Source organism: Ambystoma mexicanum, chromosome 4q, assembly GCF_040938575.1.
Source record: "Ambystoma mexicanum isolate Mex_15411 chromosome 4q, UKY_AmexF1_1, whole genome shotgun sequence".
Lineage (NCBI taxonomy): Eukaryota > Metazoa > Chordata > Amphibia > Caudata > Ambystomatidae > Ambystoma > Ambystoma mexicanum.
The window spans coordinates 365,459,051-365,479,660 of record NC_090928.1 but is presented as its reverse complement, the minus strand read 5'-3'; the positions used below and the strand labels follow the sequence as shown (position 1 = coordinate 365,479,660).

At 45.3% G+C, this 20,610-nt stretch overlaps 1 protein-coding gene across 2 annotated transcripts in view; it reads left to right on the top strand.

Annotated features, from left to right (window-relative positions):
- The window catches only part of HEATR1 (HEAT repeat containing 1), a 1,158,897-nt gene that overhangs the window by 150,709 nt on the left and 987,578 nt on the right, over window positions 1-20,610 (top strand). For both annotated transcript variants that reach the window (XM_069607931.1, XM_069607932.1), the window contains exon 9: window positions 4,081-4,189. In XM_069607931.1, the coding sequence (XP_069464032.1) occupies window positions 4,081-4,189 (109 nt within the window). The remainder of the gene's footprint in view (window positions 1-4,080; window positions 4,190-20,610) is intronic.

Genomic DNA, 20,610 nt, shown 5'->3' with positions numbered 1-20,610 from the left:
CCTGATAAAGAAAGTAAAAGTCTATATGCTCTGGGTAGAACGGTTGCCTCCACTTCAGCCTATGAGGCACGAATTGCCAACAGTGCCACCCTTTTGGCAAGCTACAATTGCCATCAGTGGGAGGAGGTGTCCGCTTTGGTTTCCTCTGCACCCGAACCCTTAAAGAGCCAGTTGGCTCAGCTGGCAGCAGATGGAAGGTCTGTATCAGGCTGCACGCTAAAAACAAACTTTGATGCAGCTGATAATGCTGGGAGGTTAATCGCCGAGGGCACTGTCATAAACCATCACGCTTGGCTAAGGCAGTCAGGGTTCAATCCCGAAACCCAAGCAAACCTGATAGATATGCCTGTGGAGCCGAATGTACTATTCAGCAAGACAGTGGAGTAAGCTTTAAAAATGGCAAAGGACAGATGGGTAACAACATTTTTCGACGCTTTCGGGGCCCAAAGTTCCCAAAAGGGTTCAAACTATTACCAAAACCAGGGAACCTCATGGGGTAACAACCAATCCCATTCCTCACAGGGCTACCCCAGAGGGCACTAGGGGTAGAGGCAGCCCCGCTAGAGGTGGTACGCCACACAACAAGCAGTAACGTTCCGCTTCAGGTCCCCTCCCATGCATCCCCAGTAGGGGGGCACATGTCCACCTTCACCCACGCATGCGAGGGGGATCACTTCGGACAGATGGGTGCTGTCCACAGTGCCCGGAGGATACTGCATAGTTGCTAGGGGGCCCCCACGACCATCCTCCTTGACAAAAAGTACACTCGCTGGAACATCATAAGATCCTCCTCGAGGAGATTGCCTTTCTGCTAGCAAAGGACGCCATAGAAGTCGTCCCGATCAACCAGGTAAACGGTGGTATTTATTCAACCTACTTGCCAAAAAAAGATCTGACAATGCACCCAATATTAGATTTGCGCCCTAGTACGTCAAGCCACAAAAATAGGTAATCCCTCTACTAAAAAAGGGGATTACATGGCGACATTGGATATGAAAGATGCTTATTTTCATATTTCAATGTTCCCAGTGCACAGAAGGTTCTTGCTTTTCAAGATAAACAACCAGCACTACCAATTCAAGGTGCCGCCCTTCGGAATAGCCTCGGCTCCAAGGATATTCACCAGTACTGGCGGTGGTGGCAGCGCACCTATGTAGGGAGGCAATCCCAGTGTACCCTTACCTGGATGACTGGCTCATTACAGGGGAGTCCCCCCTAATTTGCAGACTAAGCATCCAAAGAACAATCTATCTGCTCTTCCAATTGGGCTTCTCAATCAACGGGAAAGTCAAGCCTGGTGCCAAGCACCTCAAAACAGTTCTTAGGAGCTGTCCTAGATACCGAAGAGGGGTTGGCCTTTCCATCAGAGGAAAGAATTAGAAATTTGTTGCTGCAAATTCCTAAATATCAGACCGGTCCCCAAATAAGGGTGTGCAAAGCTATGCGTTTGCTAGGCATGATGGCATCTTGCATTTATCTGGTTCCCCATGCGCGCCTGCGCATGCGACCCATGCAGGAATGGTTGGCGAAACAGTGGTCTCGGGCAAGTGGTCAGTGGGACGATCTAGTGGTCGTTTCGCCAACACTAGTACAGAGTCTTCACTGGTGGACAAGAGAGAATCTTACGAAGGGGAAACCCTTCTACGATCCAGAGATACAGGCCGTTGTCACAACAGACGCCTCCATGGGTGATTGGGGAGTACACTACCTTCACCATATAGCAGCTCAGGGTCTCTGGTCTCACAGAGTGGCTCAGAACCACATCAATCTGCTAGAACTTCTGTCAGTCTTCAGAGCGCTTCGGGCATTCGAACCCCTCCTATCCAACCAGTCAGTGCAGATCCTAACACAGCACGACTGCAATGTTTTACTTCTACAAACAAGAGGGCACTCGTTCTCCAATTCTGTCCAAGCTTGCCCAGAAAATTTGGAAATGGGCACTCAAACAGAAGATTTACCTCAACATGTTCTGGGGGAACTCAACTCGCTAGCAGATGCTCTGATCCCCTCCCAGAGGAACGCGAGTGCCGACTACACAAAGAGGTCGTATAAGACCTCTTCTCTCAGTGGGGTTTCCCCAATATAGACCTAATCGCCACAAGCGAAAACAGGCAATGCCCAACTTCGCATCCAGGTTCCCCCAGCCAGGCTCCAAGGGGAACCCCCTATGGATGAATTGGTCAGGGATATTTGCCTATGCTTTTCCACCAACCCCTCTGATGAGGAAAGTGTTGAACAAGATCCACAGGGAACCGACAACGCTCATCCTGGTTGCTCCTATGTGGGCGAGACAACCATGGTATCTACACCTGCGAAAACTGGTGGTGTGCGACCCCATCAAACTCCTGTGCCGGTACAACCTAATCTCCCAGCACGAGGGGCTAACAGTGCATCCTCATCCCAACTTGATGAACTTGGCAGCATGGCTCCTGAAGTCAGAGTTCGGACATCTCAATTTACCTCAGATGTATGGATATCTCGAAAGATTCAAGAACACCAAACACGAGGCACTGTTACTATGATAAATGGAAACGGTTCGTAATTTGGTGCCAGAATAAGCAAATCAGCCCCGTTGATTGTACTCCTTCTAATGTGGTGACCCATATGCTCCACCTACTGGATGCAGGGTTAGTGTTAAACTCACTGAAAGTACACCTGGCAGCTTTATCAGCCTACACCACTTTCCATAACAAGGTGTCATGGTGGAAGGTGCCAGTCGTCAAAGCATTTATGGAAGGGGTAAAGAGACTCCACCCTCTAATATCTAACTCACCACCAGGTTGGGACCTTAATGTGGTACTTGCTAAGCTCATGGGACCTCCCTTTGAGACCATGCATGTCTCAAAGACTTGACTTATAAAACTGCCTTCTTAGTAGCCATCACCTCCATAAGAAGGGTCAGTGAAATTCAAGTTCTGTCAGTGCAGGATCCTTTCTTTACTATACATAAGGACAAACTGGTTTTACGCTCTCACCTAAGTTCATTTCCAAATTCCATGTTAACCAGTCTGTTGAGCTACCGGCTTTCTTCCAAAAACCCCAAAGCTCTGCTGAGGTGAAACTCCACACACTAGATGTGCGGAGAGCGGTCCTCAAGACCAGACCGTTAAGGAAAACAGATCAACTGTTCGTCTCCATAGCGGCAGGCAGAGAAGGAGATTGCATCTCTAAAAATGCCATCTCTAGGTGGATAGTCAGATGTATCAAACTGTGCTATTCCCTATCAGGTAAAACACTGCCTTTTACGCCAAGGGCACACTCTACAAGAGGTCTGGAGCCACTTTGACTGTCATTGCAAATGTCCCCTTAGACAGTATTTGCAAAGCAGCTACATGGAGCTCTATTCACACCTTTACTCAGCACTACTGCATTGACACTCATTCCAAGACAGATACACAAGTGGGACAAGCGGTTCTAAGACATTTATTCGCTCATGACCCTTCTCACATCCCACCTCCTTCTTCTAACACTGCTTGCTAATCCATGCACAGCATTTGATCTGAGCAGATTTCACAAACATCAGAAGGGATACATTACTCACCGTAACCATATTTCTGATGTTCGTATCTGCTTAGATTTACATGCGCCCGCCCTTCCTCCCCTCTGAGAGAAGGCGCATGGATGCTTGTAGTCTTATCCATCTGCTTAGATACTCTGTACTCTTGCTACCTCATGATACTCTGTACTCTTGCTACCTCATGTCAGAAAAAATACAATCTGAGGGTCCTACACGCACGAGGGATCATGGGTACAGGACACGTCACACTAGGGATAGTATTACTGGCACGCCCTGTTCGTCCCTTTTTCGATTTTGGAAAAACAAACTGTAATACTCTGCAGCTTCCACTAGATGTCGGCCTACGCACAGCATGTGAATCTAAGCAGATACAAGCATCAGAAATACGATTACGGTGAGTAATGTATCCCGTATGCTTTGTGAGCTTAGACAAAGCTGCTTTTTTACACGTGCCTTGTAAGTGATGGTAAGGCCACTCATTTATCGCTGTTCTTGTATTTTGATGCTTTTTTTCCTTCACAAATACTAATCTGTCTGTATTACCTTTTTGTTTTTCACCCCAGTGGAATTGGAGCAATCGGAAGAGGTGGATAAGGACGGCTACAAGGTACTGCTCATGGCTATATTTACAGACGTTCCACTCGAGAGTGGCTTGGACAAGGTTGTAGCCCGGTGAGTTAATTGCACTTCCTCTTAATCACAAGCTAGGCACAGTTTCTTGTCTTTGCTGTGAACTGCTTTTCACAATTGAGCCATTTGTCATGCATTTTAATGGCCCTAGTATGTGATGGTCATATGTTCAATAGATAAAAAGCCTATGTTGGCAGAAAAATGATTTGGGTATCTTGCTCAGCGTTGGGAACATTTTTATTTTTGCTGCTTTCTTCATGTAAACTTCTATGGGACACCCTTGCTTTTTGCCTTGTTTAAGCTTCTGATGTGTTGGAGCTAACTGATCCATCCATATGACTATCAGTACTGAGAGACACTCTGTGAATTTGTTGTATTGTTACAATTCCACACATCACCTTGAGAGGAAGAGGGTTTAAGATACTTTGCATCTTTATATCTTTTTCTGTAATGGATTTTTGGTTACTTTTGCAATGTGCTTAGAATAAGCTTGTAGCAGCAGATATTTTTCTGCTGTGTTTTTGTAATTTTACTTCTGCACCTTTGCATTTACCATAAATATCTATTAAGGATAGGTAGCACTGTAAAATGGCCGTGCCGTGAGGCTTTTGCTCGTTCTTGGGCCTTCTTGTGTTCAGAATTGTAATATATGGAAAGCCCTTTGTTAGGGCTGCTTTTCTAAAGTCCACCCACAGGACTTTATAAGACTTTCCATGGGCAATACAGAAACTCCAACTCTTAGTATAAGGCTGTACTACTCAAGATAGAGGTAGCTATGTCAGAGCAGCCAGGCTTCTCTTAGGGGTGGAAGGGCTGTGGGAAGGAACAAAGAACTTGTAGCATACATATGGTCCAATGAAACACTTGTACACTGATGTATTTGTAAAAATAATGGTTTGTTTATATACACACGGGCAAAGAGCATTCTTTAGAAATGTAAGTACTATTAAGTCATAAACACAATACAAAAACTAACACAATACTTCTGGTAAGTAAACCAAAGTATATAACACATTACGATTAGTATGAGGAGTGGGTAGAAATGGTGTAGTGGAAAAAGGAAGAGGAAAGGAAAAGAGATGGTGAAGGGGAAAAGAAGAGGGGAAAGCCACGTTTTTTTTTCCTTTTTTTTCCCTTCTCACTATTATATAGTTTGGGGGATTTGGTTTGGTGTCTGGGTGGTGTTGGTGTTTGTGTGTATGTTCTATGTTAAATGTTTTATTGACTGTTGTATTTTGCTCTTTTATTGTTTACAAAAATGAAAATGTTCTTAGTATGTCGAAGGGATCATTTGATTATGCTGTTTGTTTATTGATATGTTCTTTAATTGAATAATTTTGATTTGTGTTCTCTGGTTCACTATTCCTTTCTGTATTTGATTCTTCTGTGATTTAATTTAATTACACACTAATAAAGATATTAAAAAAAAAAAAAGATTAGCAGTATGCAATTCAAGGTAAGCAGACCCTATTGGTAGCAAACTGTTCACCAACATTACTTTCTAGAATAGTGGAACTCAATTCAGAGGTAAGCAAATAACTTGGTAATACTTTTTAGAATGGCAATATGCATTTCAAAGGTAAGTAATAACTTTGTAACTTATTCAGTTTCAGGAATATTCATTTACAGCACCAACACATAGCAAAGAAGTACTTTGCAACACTTGATATATTTTCTTCACAGAGGCCTTGTACTTCAGCAGTCCTTCTCTGTTAGGGAGAATATTTCATTTTAGTGCTTAATTCCTCCCACCTTAGAGACCCCCAGATCTTTTGCTGGACTTTAGGACTTTTTAATTTTCACCCTGGAGCGAGTGAGTGAGCCCTTTTCTCACACTCATGTATTTTGATCTGATTTGGATGATGTGTTTCCTTTGTTTTTGGAGTCTGCCAAACTCCGTAGGCATCTACTATGGTGATGCACAGCACCTGGAGTGCAGTGTCACAGAGAAATCCTTTAGATTTCTCTGAGGATTTAAATAAGTTTCCTTGTGAGAACTACTGCTCCCAAGAATAGTAAAGTGAAATCGACTTTACTAACCTGTTTCTCTCTGTAGATCCAGCACACCCCATTTTATGAGGAGTGCTTGGGGGGGGGGGGGGGGAGAGTTATGGGGGAATGCTTAGTATCCCCTTTTTTCTTCTTACTCATAACATATTTTATGTCACCCTCACTACTTTAAATGGGTGGTGGCAGTGGTTTTATTTTCCAACCATTGTGCTTTTCTACCGCAGGCTGAATCCCCAGCTGCAGTACAGCACGCATGGGTGACCATTGTGTCAAAATCGCTGTGGTCTTCTTTTTTCACCATTTCTTGTTCGTTTTGCTTTTGGCGGGCTTCAGTACTGAAACCCGCCCCTGGTTCCAGTGTCTTGCAGGGCAGGAAGTGAGTGAGGTAACTGACACTCCCATGTTTTTAGTCTCCTTGGTTACCTGAACACACCCAGTCCTGATTGGCTGGCTGACCTTGCAGGACAGCCACCCTGCTGTGTGAGCGACAGCTAGGCTGTGCATGAATGGGAGAAACCTGCATAAAAGGTGAGGCTTCTTGCACTGAAGGCTGAGACGACCACTGGACGAAACATCCGATGAAGGAATCGTGAAGAGAAGCTTGCTGCATTCTCCTGGACCATTGAACTGCCCGGTGAAGCTCTGCTCCTGTGCTGAACATTCTATTGCGAATTGACAAGAGAAGCTCAGGCGAGGACTTCTTCCCTGGTGTTAGTGGGACCAACTAACCCTGAGACGAACTTTGCTGGAAGACCTTCCCCAACTGGCTGTTCTTCTTTGTTGCTGCTGGAACCCAGTGCCAGGGTTCAAGAAATCCATAGTCAAGTGCAACGTCTGTAAGCCGGCCAAAAGATCTAGGAGTCTCCCGAGGACCCTCCCGAAGCAGGGCAACCCAAGCTCGAGTCACCTCACCAGAGTGTTGGACTCAAGGAGTGAAGGAAGCCCAACCGGTGTCCAAGATCTGCGGTGGTGCTGTTTACCGCGTGCTAAATCCGTGAAGTGCCGCTGAATTGAAAAGCGCCCGTTGTTGCCGCCAACCTCCGAACTGCTATGAAGTAGTCCTCCAGACGTCCTCCCTCTTGTCCCCACGACTGAGGCCCAGGAACACAGGATTTGCAACACTGCAACCAAGACAGAAGCCAGCTGGATCCTCTTCTTCTAACCTAAGGTACTGTTCTGACTAAGGGGCATTTGCTTCTTTGTCTGTAGCTTGCTTTTATCAGTTGAGACTTGCAGTAGCTGCGTTTCTAGAGTTGATCTCAGCTCTAACTTTCACAAGTGCAACAGCTGGTGGCCCAACAGTGATTTTCTACAACAAACTCTTTAACTTTGTGAAATACTTTTTGCTATCTAAGAAGTGCCTCAGCTCCATAGACTCTGCTCCAATTGACGTTGGCTGTCCTGGCTCCCTGCATACTCTTCTAGTCCATTGACTTTGATTCCAACTATCCCTCATAGGTGATACATTGTTTTTTTACTAATATTGTTGGGAAAGGTTTTATCTAGACTTCATTGGGAAATTTAAAAGTGCTCACATGCTCTGAGAACCTGTTTAACCTTTTTCCTTTCTTTAACCTTCCCTTTGACCAACCTCAGAATTTATAATATGCAAAAGTGATATATAAATGCCATTACTGTCCTCGTTGGTGGAGTCCCCTCAGGGTGTTGGAAGTGTTTATGAAGCATATCTAAAGAGTATCTTTAAAAGTATAAAGCCAGTCACAATAGTGACGCGAGTAGAGCGTTTGCATTGGCATGAGTGCACAGCCAGACGACACAGGTTCAAATCCTGGCAGGGCCAAACTCAGCCTTTCATCCTTCAGAGGTCGATAAATGAGCACCACACACTGTGGGTAATAATAAGCAGCGCTCAGATGCCCGTGGGTTCTTAGGGCTATAAAAATGCAAAATTATTATGATTAGTATTATTATTATCTACTTGCTTTGCCTTGATTCTAAGAACTTATTTGGAAGTGTATTGTTATTGTTGCACATTGCCCTTTTTAAAGATGGCTTATTGAAAACTGACCATTAAATAATTATTTTACTAGAAAACCGTGAGTGGAAGTGTTGTTTGGATACTGGTATTTGTGAATTTCTATGCTAGAGGTCTACAGCTCCCATTTACCCCTCTTGAGATCTGTCTGGCTGCTCAGTTACACTACCAACTTGTGTAGTACAGACCTATACCAATCTTGCCTAACATTCCCTAATCTAAGGCATGCATGTTCTCAAAGGCAGAAGAGGGGACCCTGCTTATTCAGGGGCCAGCTCTAGGCAGAACATAAGGCACAAACTGTGGGAAAGTCAGAGTTTCAGAGGACTTCTCGTCTAACAAGTAAGTATCAGACTTAAGAGTCGATAGAAGTGATCAGGGATTTCGTTGAAGGCTCCCTACATGCGTTCCACCGTTAGGCTTGGGTGAATGATATGGACTAACTCCCAACTACACGAATCGCCACCCTAGCCACACAGGAGCGACACAACGACTTTAGGTAAGTATTACCTCGAGCCACACAGTACCTCAGCCATGAAGAAGTTGTTACAGGCGGACGCCTTCACGATGCAGCAGCACAGGACCTGGTCTCTGGAGTCTTGGTTGTGGTGACGAAAGAAAGGACTCTGGATGGGAAATTTCTGCAGCGGGCAAGAGGAAAGGCTCCCAGCAAAGGATTCTTCAGTGCTTCTCGTGTCTGTGGATTTGGCTCCCAGATGAAGAACATTTATCTGTCCATCGCTCTAGCGAGGGGACTTCCAGGAGTAGGTTCTTGCTTCTAACAGACCAGCAGGAGTCCACCAAAGTTTCAGCGTGATTTGTTCTTGGCAAGCCGATGCACAGCATTCAACCTCGAGGCCCCAGGGTATTGGCTGTTCTCAGCCCAGGAAAGTCACAGCTCGTCGTAGGATGGCTCGAAGTGAGATCTGCACAGGCAGCGGTTAAAGAGCATGCATCTCCGGTCGCTGGAATCTGCTACAGGCGACCTTTCTTCTATCATCGTGTTCAGCTACAGTAGTCGACATGTCTTCAGCTTCCAGATCCAGGCCATTTATCCAGGAACCCAGCCGATTAGCGCTCATGCTACATTCAAACTTTGGCGGGTGGCTGTCCTTTCGGGACAGCCAGCCTCCCAGCTGGAACTGGTTACAGGCAGGCATGCCAGAAGACAACGGACTGAGGTTTCAGACTACTCCCTCGTTTCCTGTCTTCAGACACTCTGGAGCCACGACGGGCTGTGCAAAGGATTCCGGCTGAATAGAAAAATCGAACCAGGACCTCCTCCACCCAGTAAGGCAGAAGGAGGACCAAGAAAGGACAAGCACACAAGAAATGGCGAAAAAAGACTGCATCCTCCATTCTGGGTCAATGGGGACCCTTCTGTGCGTGAGTAAAAATCAGACGAGTCGCTTCAACACGTTCACTGCCAGCAACCATAAAGGTATGCTTGTCACTGTAATAGAAATGTTACAGGAGCAGTGAAAACTGGGATACAGTGGATCCCCTCGGCACTCCACATAAGGTGGGGTGTGCTGATCCCACAATATTAAATGTAGCGAGGATAAAAAAATATCTTCTCTACCCTTGAACATGTGTTCTGCAAGTTAAGTAAAGGACTGTAACATAAATGTTACAGACTAGTGAGACAGGGAATACTATGTAACTGTTAAAGAGAATTCTCAGAATTGTGCTAATTCTCTTCTACTTTAGAGACCCCCAGCTCTTTTGCTGGACTTCAGGACTTTTATTTTCTAACCTGGAGAGAAAGAGCCCTTTTTCTCACTTCCTCACGTATTTTTAATGTGATTGGGACTCTGTGTTTCTTTTAAACTTTGGAGTCTGACAAACTCCATAGGCATCATCTTTACATTGTGACACACTGCACTTTCAGTGCAGTGGCACAGGGAAGTCTTAGATTTCCCAAAGGTTTGCATACCTTCTCTTGGGTAAACTACTGTTTCCAAGAGCAGTGAAGTGAAATTGACTTTACTTACATTTTTTAACTTTCTAGACCCAGCACACACTATCTTGCCATAGGGTGCTGAAGGGGTTACTTGGTATCCCATTTGTCTAGTTTCTCATGTAACATTTTTGATACCCTTTCTACAATCAATGGCTGGTGGCAGTGGATTACTTTTTACTACCATTGTGTGCTTTTACCGCGGGCTGCAATTGCAGCCTCGGTAAAGCACCCATGGGTGCCCATTTTGTCAAAATGGCCCGGTCTTCTTTTTTTGCCATTACTTGTTGGAAAGGTCCTTCTTGAGATTTACTCTGTGTGCCAAACCAGGTTTGGTCCCTTTGTTTTGTCTTTAGAGTGATTCACGAGTGAAGCCCCCCTCCCCCCCTCTGGAATCCAGTATGTTTGGCAGGGGTAGGAAGTGAAGGAGGTGCCCGAAACTCCCTGTGCTTAATCCCCTTGGTTAGAGGAATGCACCCGAAGGTGATTGGCCGGCTGGCTGTCCGGCAAGGACAGCCACTCTGCTGTGTGAATAACAGGCGGGGATGAATGGGAGAAACCTGTATAAAAGGTGAGGCTTTTTAGCTTGGAAGGCAGTCGACCACTGGACGAAGGAAGCCGAAGAAGAACTTGGAAGAGATGCCTGCTGCAACTCCTGGACAGTTGGTTTGCCCGGTGCAGCCGTGCTGCTGTGCTGAAGCTCTGAATTTGCACGACTTCTCCCTTTTGAGTTGGTGGGACCAATCTACTCCAAAGTAAGCCCGTCTGGACATCCTCCCCGAGTTGGCTGTACTTACACTGCTGCTGGAACCAAAGTGCCAAGGAGAGGAACACCAGATTGTGTGCATTGCTTTTAAGTTGGACCCGAGTGCCAGGAAGATCCTCCAGACTTCCCTGAAGCAGGACTGATCAAGCCTGAGCCACCTCAACAGACTGCTGGACCCCAGATGCGAGGAAAGTCCAGAATGGTATCTGAGAACCGCAGTGTTGCTATTTGCTGTCAGACGCGTGGAGCTGGAACACTGAAGTACCGCTGAATGGAAGTTTTCCCATTACAGAGCAGCAGTCCCCAGACGTCCTCCCTCTTGTCCCCACGACTGAGGCTCAGGAACAACAGGATCTTCAGAAACACAAACAGAAGCCAGCTGGAACCATTTCTTCTAACCAGAGGTACTGTCTAAGAGAACTTACCTCTTGTTGTGTAGCCTTGCTTGCTCTCAGTTGAAACCTATCTTGCAGAGTTGCTCTAGCTTTGTGTTGGGGAGAATTCTCAGACATGTGCTAATTCCCTCCACCTTAGAGACCTCCAGCAACATTGCTGGATTTTGAGGACTTTTTTAACCTGGAGAGAGTGAGACCCCTTTTTCCCCACTCTCTCATGTATTTTAATGTGATTTTTGTACACTGTTTCTTTTGGTTGTGGAGTCTGTCAAACTTCATAGGCATCATCTTTTACATTGTGTAACACAGCACCTTCAGTGGAGTGACACAGGGAAGTCTTCCAGATTTCCCAAAGGTTTAACTACCTTCTCCGGGATAAACTACTCTTTCCCAGAGCAGTAAAGTGAAATTGACTTTACTTGCCATTGTAACTTTCTAGACCCAGCACACACTATAATACAAGAGAGTGCTGGAGGGGTTACTTAGTATCCCCATTGTCTAGCTTCTCATGTAATATTTTTTATGTTACCCGTTTCTCACTGAATGGCTGGTGGCAGTGCTTTAGTTTGAACTACCATGGTGTGTATTTACCGCAGGTTGCTTTTGCAGCTAGAGTAAAGCACCCACGGGAGCGATCTTTGTCAAAATGGCCCCGGTCTTCTTTTTTTGCCATTTCTTTGTGGAAATGTCTTTCTTGAGATTTACTCTGTGGGCCAAACCAGGTGTGGTCTTTTTGTTAGTTTTCCCTTTGGCGGGATTAACGAGTGAAGCCCGCCTCTGGCTCCAGTGTCTGGGGTAGGCAGGAAGTGAGCGAGTTGCCCAAAACTCCCTGTGCTTGGTCTCCTAGGAGACCCAAATGCACTCTGTGGTGATTGGCCGGCTGACTGTCTGGCAAGGACAGCCACCCTACTGGGTGAGTGACAGCTAGGCTGGAATGAATGGGAGAGAACTGAATAAAAGGCGAGGCTTTTGGCTTGGAAGGCAGAGTCCACCACTGGACGAAGGAACCAAAGAAGAACTTGAAGAGGACACCTGCTGCAACTCCTGGACCGTCTGCAGTGCCAAAACAGCAAGTTCTCATCGACTGAGAAGCCCCTGCACGGACGACTTCTCCCCTTGAGTTGGTGGGACCAATCAACTCCAAAGTAAAACACCTGGACATCCATCTCAGAGCTTGTTGAATTGCCACAGAGTTGCTGCTGGAAACCGTATAGGCAGTGAATAGGAACACCAGATTGTGTGTTGCTTTTAATCTGGCCTAGAGCTTCTGGAAGATCCTCCAGACTCCCAAGAAGCAGGATTGACCGAGCCTGAGCCCCCTCAACTGAGTGCGGGACCCCAGAAGCAAGGAAAGGCCATCTCTAGAGTCTTTAACCGCTGTGTTGCTATTTGCTGTAGACGCGAGGAGCTGAAACACTGAACAGCCACTGAAAACGAAGTTTGCCGTTTGCAGGCTTTGACTGTCCCAGTGCAGGAATCCCCCAACGTCCTCCCTCTTGTCCCCACGATGGAGGCTCAGGAACAGCGAGATCTGCAGAGCTGCGCAGGAACAGAGGTAATCGGCTGCATCATTTTCTTAATTTGTATGGTACTATAAAAAGTCTGAGAGAACTTACCTCTTACTGTAGAGTGCTTACAACTTCTAAAATTCACATGTCTAATAAGCTTGTGGCCCTACATTTGATTCTTCTTTTCATCAAAGACTCCTAAGAACTTGTCCATAGACTTTTCCATTTACTTACCAGAAGTGCTTCATCCTATACAAGACTTTTGCCCATTGACTTTGGCTTAGCCTATTGAATTGTATGACTCTTCTTGGAGGATCCAAAAGTATTTGCCTGCTGAAGAATATTTGTGGTCTCTTGTTCTAATAATCTTTTCCTTTTGCCAACTTCTAAGAGTATTCTAAATGCCAACATTAAGATATTAATGTCCCCAGCACATTCAAGACACCTGTGGGTCATCCCAAAAGGGTCTTTACTGATTTAGAAATTAAGAGTGTACAGTATTGAAGTGTATTTGTGTTACCTTTTAAATTGCTCCCTTCTGAAGAAAGCTTATTCTAACTGATAAATTAATAATTGTTTATGCAAGAAACCTTGAGTGTAAGAGTTTATTTGAATACCTGTAACTGTAAATCTCTTTAACTCCACTCCAACTCACATTGACCCCTCTTGAGATAAGCCTGGCTGCTCAACACGCTACCAAAACTGTGTAGTTCAAGCTTATACCAAAGGTTGGGTTTCCTAAACCTATAGTCAGAGTTGTGTTTAGTGGTCCCAGAGGGAGGGTACCTCATAGCAACTTTGCCTAACACTTTGCCCCTCACAAGCCTCCCTGACTGTGGCCCTTCAAGTATTATATTTTCTACAAACATTTCTAAAAACATTGTGCAAGACTTTTCTACCTACCTTCAAAGAAGATCTTCAGCCCCCTTGACATTGTGCAATTAACATTTGCTGTCCTGGCTCCCTGAGACACTCTTCTTTACCTCTGACTTAGTGCTTTGGCCTTTCCCCCAGGAAAGGGTTAATTTACTCTGCATTGGAAGGTTTTACAAAGTACTTACCTGTTTGATTTAATTGTTAACCTTTGTTTTATTCCTTGATCTATATTTTACACCAAACTCAGTATTACTCTAAATGTACCAGTGATAAATTGATGTCCACAGTGTCCTAGCTATTAAAGTCACCTGAGGGTGTAGGAAGTGTCTGTGTGCCATCCCCAATGGGCGTCATATGAATTGGAGAAACTAAGAGTGTGTATTATTATAAGTCTTAAATGTATTGCTCCCTTCTGAAGAAGGCTTATACAACTATTAATAATTGTTTTATCAACAAACCTTGAGTGTAAGCGTTTACTGGTACTGTAAAACTGTGTCACAACATTACTGCTTACATTGACCCCTCTTGAGATAAGCCTGGCTGCTCAGCCACACTACCAACCTGTGTTGTTCAGACGTATACCAAAGGTTTGGTCCCTATTGCCAGGATGCCAAGGTTATTTTAGTGCACACAAAGGGTACTGCATACAATCTTGCCTAACAGTAACCCCTCAGCACTCCACCTAAGGTGGGGTGTGCTGATCGCACAATGGGGATTGTGGAAAGGATAAAACATTTCCTTCTATCCTTGGGAACATTAGTTTCTACAAGGTAAATCCGAGAAAATAAAAAGGAAAGCTAAAGGGACTCCCCAGCAACACTGCACAGAAAATTCTGTATGCTGCAATAATAAAATGTAGATGCCATAAAAAGTTATGGGAAAGTATGAGTCCATAAATAAAGTATGGAGAGTCACAAAAATGACTTCCGTGGAAAGAGTCAAAAGGGTGAGTGGGGGGGAAAAAGGTTCCCACTCACTCTGGAACATAGAAAAATAATCCAAAATAAAGCAAAAAGTGCTGGGGGTCTCAAAGGTGAGGGAGATTTAGCATGAATATGAGAATCTAACCTAACACTCTTTCCCAGGGAAAGCCGTTGCTTTTCAGGGCTAACAGGCACTTTCTGTGAGCCCGGGTGTGGGTGCTGGGACTGTCTGGCCCCAGTACACATCCTGATGCCTGAATGTATGTTGCTGGGTGTTAGGGAAAATTCTAATTTCTGTGCTAATTCACTTCTACCTTAGAGACCACCAGCTCTTTTGCTGGACTTTAGGACTTTACATTTTTATCCGGGAGTGAGTGAGACCTTTTTCTCACTCATGTATTTTTCTCTGATTTGGACCCTGTGTTTCTTTTGGTTTTGGAGTCTGACAAACTCCATAGTCCCCATCATTTTGTATTGTAACACACAGCACCCATAGTGCAGTGTCACATAGAAGTCCTTTGGATTTCTGCTAAAGGTTTACATACCTTCTCTTGGATAAACTACTGTTTCCAAGAGTAGTAAAGTGAAATTGACTTTACTTAACTTTTTCTCTCTGAAGACCCAACACCCACTATCTTACATAGATTGCTTGAGGGGTTACTTAGTATCCCCTTTGTCTACCTTCTCATGTAACATTTTTTATGTTACCCTTACTACATTTAATGGCTGGTGGCAGTGGTTTAATTTTCCTACCGTTGTGCGTTTTTACCGCAGGCTGAATCCTCAGCTGCAGTATTGAACCCATGGGTGCTCATTTTGTCAAAATGTCCTGCTCTTCTTTTTTTTGCCATTTCTTGTTTGTAAGGTTCTGCTTGAGATTTTCTCTGCGTGCCAAACCAGGTTTGGTACCTTTTTGTTTCTTCTTGCAGAGCAGGAAGCGAGGGAGGTTCCCGAAACTCCCTGTGCTTAGGCTCCGTGGTTACAGGAATGCACCCAAAGGTGATTGGCTGTCTGACTTTCCTTGGAGGACAGCCACCCTGCTGTGTGAGTGACAGCTAGGCTGCGAATGAATGGGAGAAACTTGCATACAAGACAAGGTCTTTTGCAAGGAAGGCAGAGTCGACCACTGGACGAAGGAACCGAAGAAGAAACTGTAAGAGAAGCTTGCTGCACCCTTCTGGACCGTTGGTTTTCTCGGGGAAGCCCTGCTGCAGTGCTGAAGCTCCATATTTCGAACTAGAATCGACTAGAAAAGCCCGGAACGGACGACTTCTTCCCTTGGGTTGGTAGGACCAACTGGCCCCAATACTAACTTCACTGTAACCCCTCTCCCTGCTGGCTGTACTTCTTCACTGCTGCTGGAACAGAGTGCCACCGGACGGGAACACAAGAATCGAGTGCATCGTATTTAAGCCGGACCGGAACAGGAATATTCTCTGGATTCCCTCGAAGCAGGACTAACCAAGCCTGAGCCCATCAACAGAGTGCTAGAACCCAGACGCAAAGAAAGTCCACAAGGTGTCCAAGAATGGCGGCAGTGCTATTTGTGAGTAGCTGAAACCTCAATGTGCCGTTAACTGAATTGTGCCCATTGCTGTCACCGACCTTCAAACCGTAGTGCAGGAGTTCCCAGACGTCCTCCCTCTTGTCCCCACAACTGAGGCCCAGGAACAACAGGATCTGCAGGACTACAACAGGAACAGAAGCCAGCTGGATCCCTTTCTTCAGACTCAATGTATTGTGTAACTATAGGTACTTGCCTCTGGTTGTGTGTAGTTTGCTTGTTCTCACTGGAGACTTGCAGTTGCTGCCTTTTGCAGAGTTACTTGCATCTTTGCTTCTCACAAGCCTCCCAGCTTGTGGCCCAACAGGGATTCTAACATTGTGCAAGACTTTTGTGCTATCTCCAAGAAGTGCCTCAGCTCTATTAGACTTTGCTCAACTGACATTGGCTGGTCTGGCTCCCTGTAAACTCTCTTACCATCTGTATTTGTGTTTATCCGTCCCTCAAAAAGTCATGCATACCTTATTTGTATATCTGGGAAAGGGTTAACCTATATTTCACTGGGGGATTATAAAATACTTTCCTGTTTGGAGAAACTTGTTAACCATGATTTCCTTCCCGAACCGTTCCCTTTTTCCACAACTCCAGTATTGCATTTAAATGTAAAGTGATATATCAATGTCCATAGTGTCCTAGCTATTGAAGTCACATCAGGGTGTAGGAAGTGTGTGTCATCCCAAAAGGTATCTACTTAATTAACTGAAACTGAAGGAGTGTATTTTATTGTCAATTGCTCTCCTTCTAAAAAAAAAGGCTTATTTTAAAACTGACTGTTAAATAATTATTTTAATCAAGAAACCTTGAGTATAAGTGTTATTTGAATACATGCCACTGTGAATCTCGTTTGCAACCCTACAGCCCACATTTACCCCTCTTGAGATGAGCCTGGCTGCTCAGTCACTCTACCAACTTGTGTAGTACAGGCCTATAGCAAAAGGTGGGTTACCTAATACTAAGAGGACAAGAGCTGTGTAGTCCCCCCACAGGGTTACTACGTCAATTCTTGCCTAACACTCGGAGAGTGGGTACCCTTTTCCACACTCAAAGAATCTTTTACTCTTTTTATGGGTGTCAATTATATCCTCTTTCACACCTTCTTGGCACATACTGCCTATTGTTGCTGAGTTGCCCTTGGGGCTCCCCTTTTAACTTTCTCTGGCTAACCTTGTGATAAATACAGTTCCCAAGGGTAAAAGGGATCTTTTGGATTCCTTTAACAATGTATTAGGTGATACCAGCACCCCCCCCCCCCCCCCCCCCACCTTATGTGGAGTACTGGGGAGATACTGAGTAGCACCTTTCTCATCCTAAATGTAACATGTGTTACAGGGACAAATCTGCCTTTGATGGCTGGTGGCAGTGAACCTTTTAACTAATTCGGGCAACTTTACCACAGGCTGTTTTCCCAGGCACCCATTAATCGAGGAAAGGGTAACACAATAATGTTACATTAGGAGGTAGACAAAGGGGATAATAAGTAACCCTTCCAGCACCCTATTGTAAGATAGTGTGTGCTGGGTCTAGAAAGTTAAAATGTAAGTAAAGTCAAATTCACTTTACTTCTCTTGGAAATTTGACTTACTTACATTTTAACTTTCTAGACCCAGCACATGCTGTCTTAAAATAGGGTACTGGAGGGGTTACTTAATATCCCCTTTGTCTAGCTCCTCATGTAACATTTCTGTGTTACCCTTTCCTCGATGAATGGCTGGTGGCAGTGGTTTACTTTTAACTACCTTGGTGTGCATTTACCACGGGTTGCGTTCGCAGCTGCAGTAAAGCACCCAAGGGTGCCATTTTTGTAAACATGGCCCAGTCTTCTTTTTTTGCCATTTCTTTGTGGAAAGGTCCTTCTTGAGATTTACTCTGCGTGCCTAACCAGGTTTGGTCCCTTTGTTTGCTTTGTCTTTGGCGGTCTTCACGAGTGAAGCCCACCCCTGGCTCCAGGGTGTCTGGCAGTGGGCAGGAAGCGAGGGAGGTGCCCGAAACTCACTGTGCTTAGTCTCTAGGAGACCCAAATGCACTCCGTAATGATTGGCCGGCTGACTGTCCGGCAAGGACAGCCACCCTGCTGGGTGACTGACAGCTAGGCTGAATGAATGGGAGAGAACTGAATAAAAGGCGAGGCTTTTGGCTTGGAAGGTAGTCAACCACTGGATGAAGGTACCGTAGAAGAACTGGAAGAGAACTTGAAGAGGACGCCTGCTGCAACTCCTGGATCGTTGGTTTGCCCGGTGAAGCCCTGCTGCTGTGCTGAAATTCCAAATTCGTATCGACAGAGAAGCCGCTGCAAGGACGACTTCTCCTTTTGAGTTGGTGGGACCAATGAACTCCAAAGTAAGCCACCTGGACATTCTGTCGGAGCTCCAGGCGGAGAAATGTTCCATTTTCAGAGTTGCTGCTGGAAACCGAAACGCCAGGGAGAGGAAAACCAGATTGTGTTCATTGCTTTTAAGTTGGCTAAGAGCTCCAGAAAGATCCTCCGGACTCCCAGGAAGCACGACTGACCGAGCCAGAGTGCGGGACCCCAGAAGCATGGAAAGGCCATCTCGACAGCCAGAAACCGCAGTGTTGCTATTTGGGGTAGTCACTAGGAGCTGAAACACTGAAGTGCCACTTGTTTGAAGATTGCCGGGTGCGAGCGGTGACCGTTCCATTGCAGTGCAGGAGTCTCCCCGAAGTCCTCCCCTTTTATCCCCACAACTGAGGCCCAGGAACAGTGACATCTGCAGAGCTGCAGAGGAACAGGAGTCATCTGCTGCACTTTTTCTTAAATCCAAAGGTACTGTAAAGTCTGAGAGAACGTACCTCTTGTTGTAGAGTTGCTTGCATCATCTACTACTTACAAGCCTAAACAGCTTGTGGCCCTACATTGAGTCTTATTTTCTTCAAATACTTCTAAAGCATTGTGCAAACACTTTTCTACTTGCCTAACAGAAGTGCTTCAGCCCATATAAACCTTTGCCCATTGACTTAGGCTTAACCTGTTATATTGAAGGATTCTGCTTGAGGGATCCAAAAGTATTTGCCTGCTTAAGAATATTTGTGGTCTAACCTTTTCCTTTGACCAAGTTCTAAGAGTATTCTAACTGCAAACAGTAAGATATTAATGTCCCCAGCACCCTAGCTATTGAAGTCACCCGAGGGTGTAGGTTGTGACTGTGGGCCATCCCAAAAGGGTCTTTGCTGATTTAGAAACTAAGAGTGTGTAGTTTTGAAGTGTATGTGTGTGTTGCTTTTATATTGCTCCTTTCTGAAGGCGGCTTATTCTAACTGACTGATAAATAAATTAATAATTGTTTATTCAAGAAACCTTGTCTGTAAGAGTTTATTTGAATACTAGTCACTGTGAATCTCTGTGTAACTCCCCTACAGCTCACATTGACCCCTCTTGAGATGAGCCTGGCTGCTCAACATACTACCAACCAGTGTAGTATAGACTTATACCAAAGGTTGGGTTCCTATTGCCAGGAGGTCAGGGTTGTTGTAGTGCACCCAAAGGGTACTGCATGCAATCTTGCCTAACAACCTATACTCAAGGTTTTTGTTTAAAATAATTTAATAATACTTTTCCGATCAGCCGCACTTCGCGGTGTCAGCTACTGGGTAAACTGGGTAAACAGCACCACTGTGGATCTTGGATACTGGTTGGGCTTCCTTCACTCCTTGAGTCCTGCCCTCTAGTGAGGTGACTCGAGCTCTGGTCATCCTGCTTCTGGAGGGTCCTGGGGATACTCCTGGAGCTTTTGGCTGGATCCCAGACGTTGCACTCAACTGATTTATCGACCCCTGGCACTTAGTTCCTGCAGGAGCAAAGAAGTACATCTGGTCAGGGAAGATGGTCCAGTGGAGTTCGTCTCGGGGTTAGTTGGTCCCACTAACTCAAGGGAAGAAGTCTTCTCTTCCGGAGTTTCAGCACAGCAGCAGGGCTTCACCAGGCAGTTCAACAGTCAAGGAGGATAAAGCAAGCTTTGTTCAGTTTCTTCCCATTCATTCACAGCCTAGCTGTCACTCACACAGCAGGGTGGCTGTCCTTCAAGGACAGACAGCCAGCCAGCCAGCCAATCAGAACTGGGTGCATTCAGGCATTCCTAAAGAAAAAGGACAGTACTGAAGCCCGCCAAAGGCGAAACGAACAAAGGACTCAAACCTGGCTTGGCGCGCAGATTAAAACCAAAGAAAGACCTCACAAGCAGAAAATAGTGAAAAAGGAAGACTGCAGGCCTTTTCACAAAAATGATCACCCATGGGTAGCCTGCGGTAGAAAAGCACAATGGTAGGAAAATTAAACCACTGCCACCAGCCATTTAAAGTAGTGATGATAACATAAAAAAATGTTACATGAGTGAGTAGGATAAGGCTACTAGATAAACCCCCGCCCCCCAGCTCTCCACATAAGATGGGCTGTGCTGGACCTACAAAGAGAAAAGTTAAGTAAAGTCCATTTCACTTTACTATTCTTGGG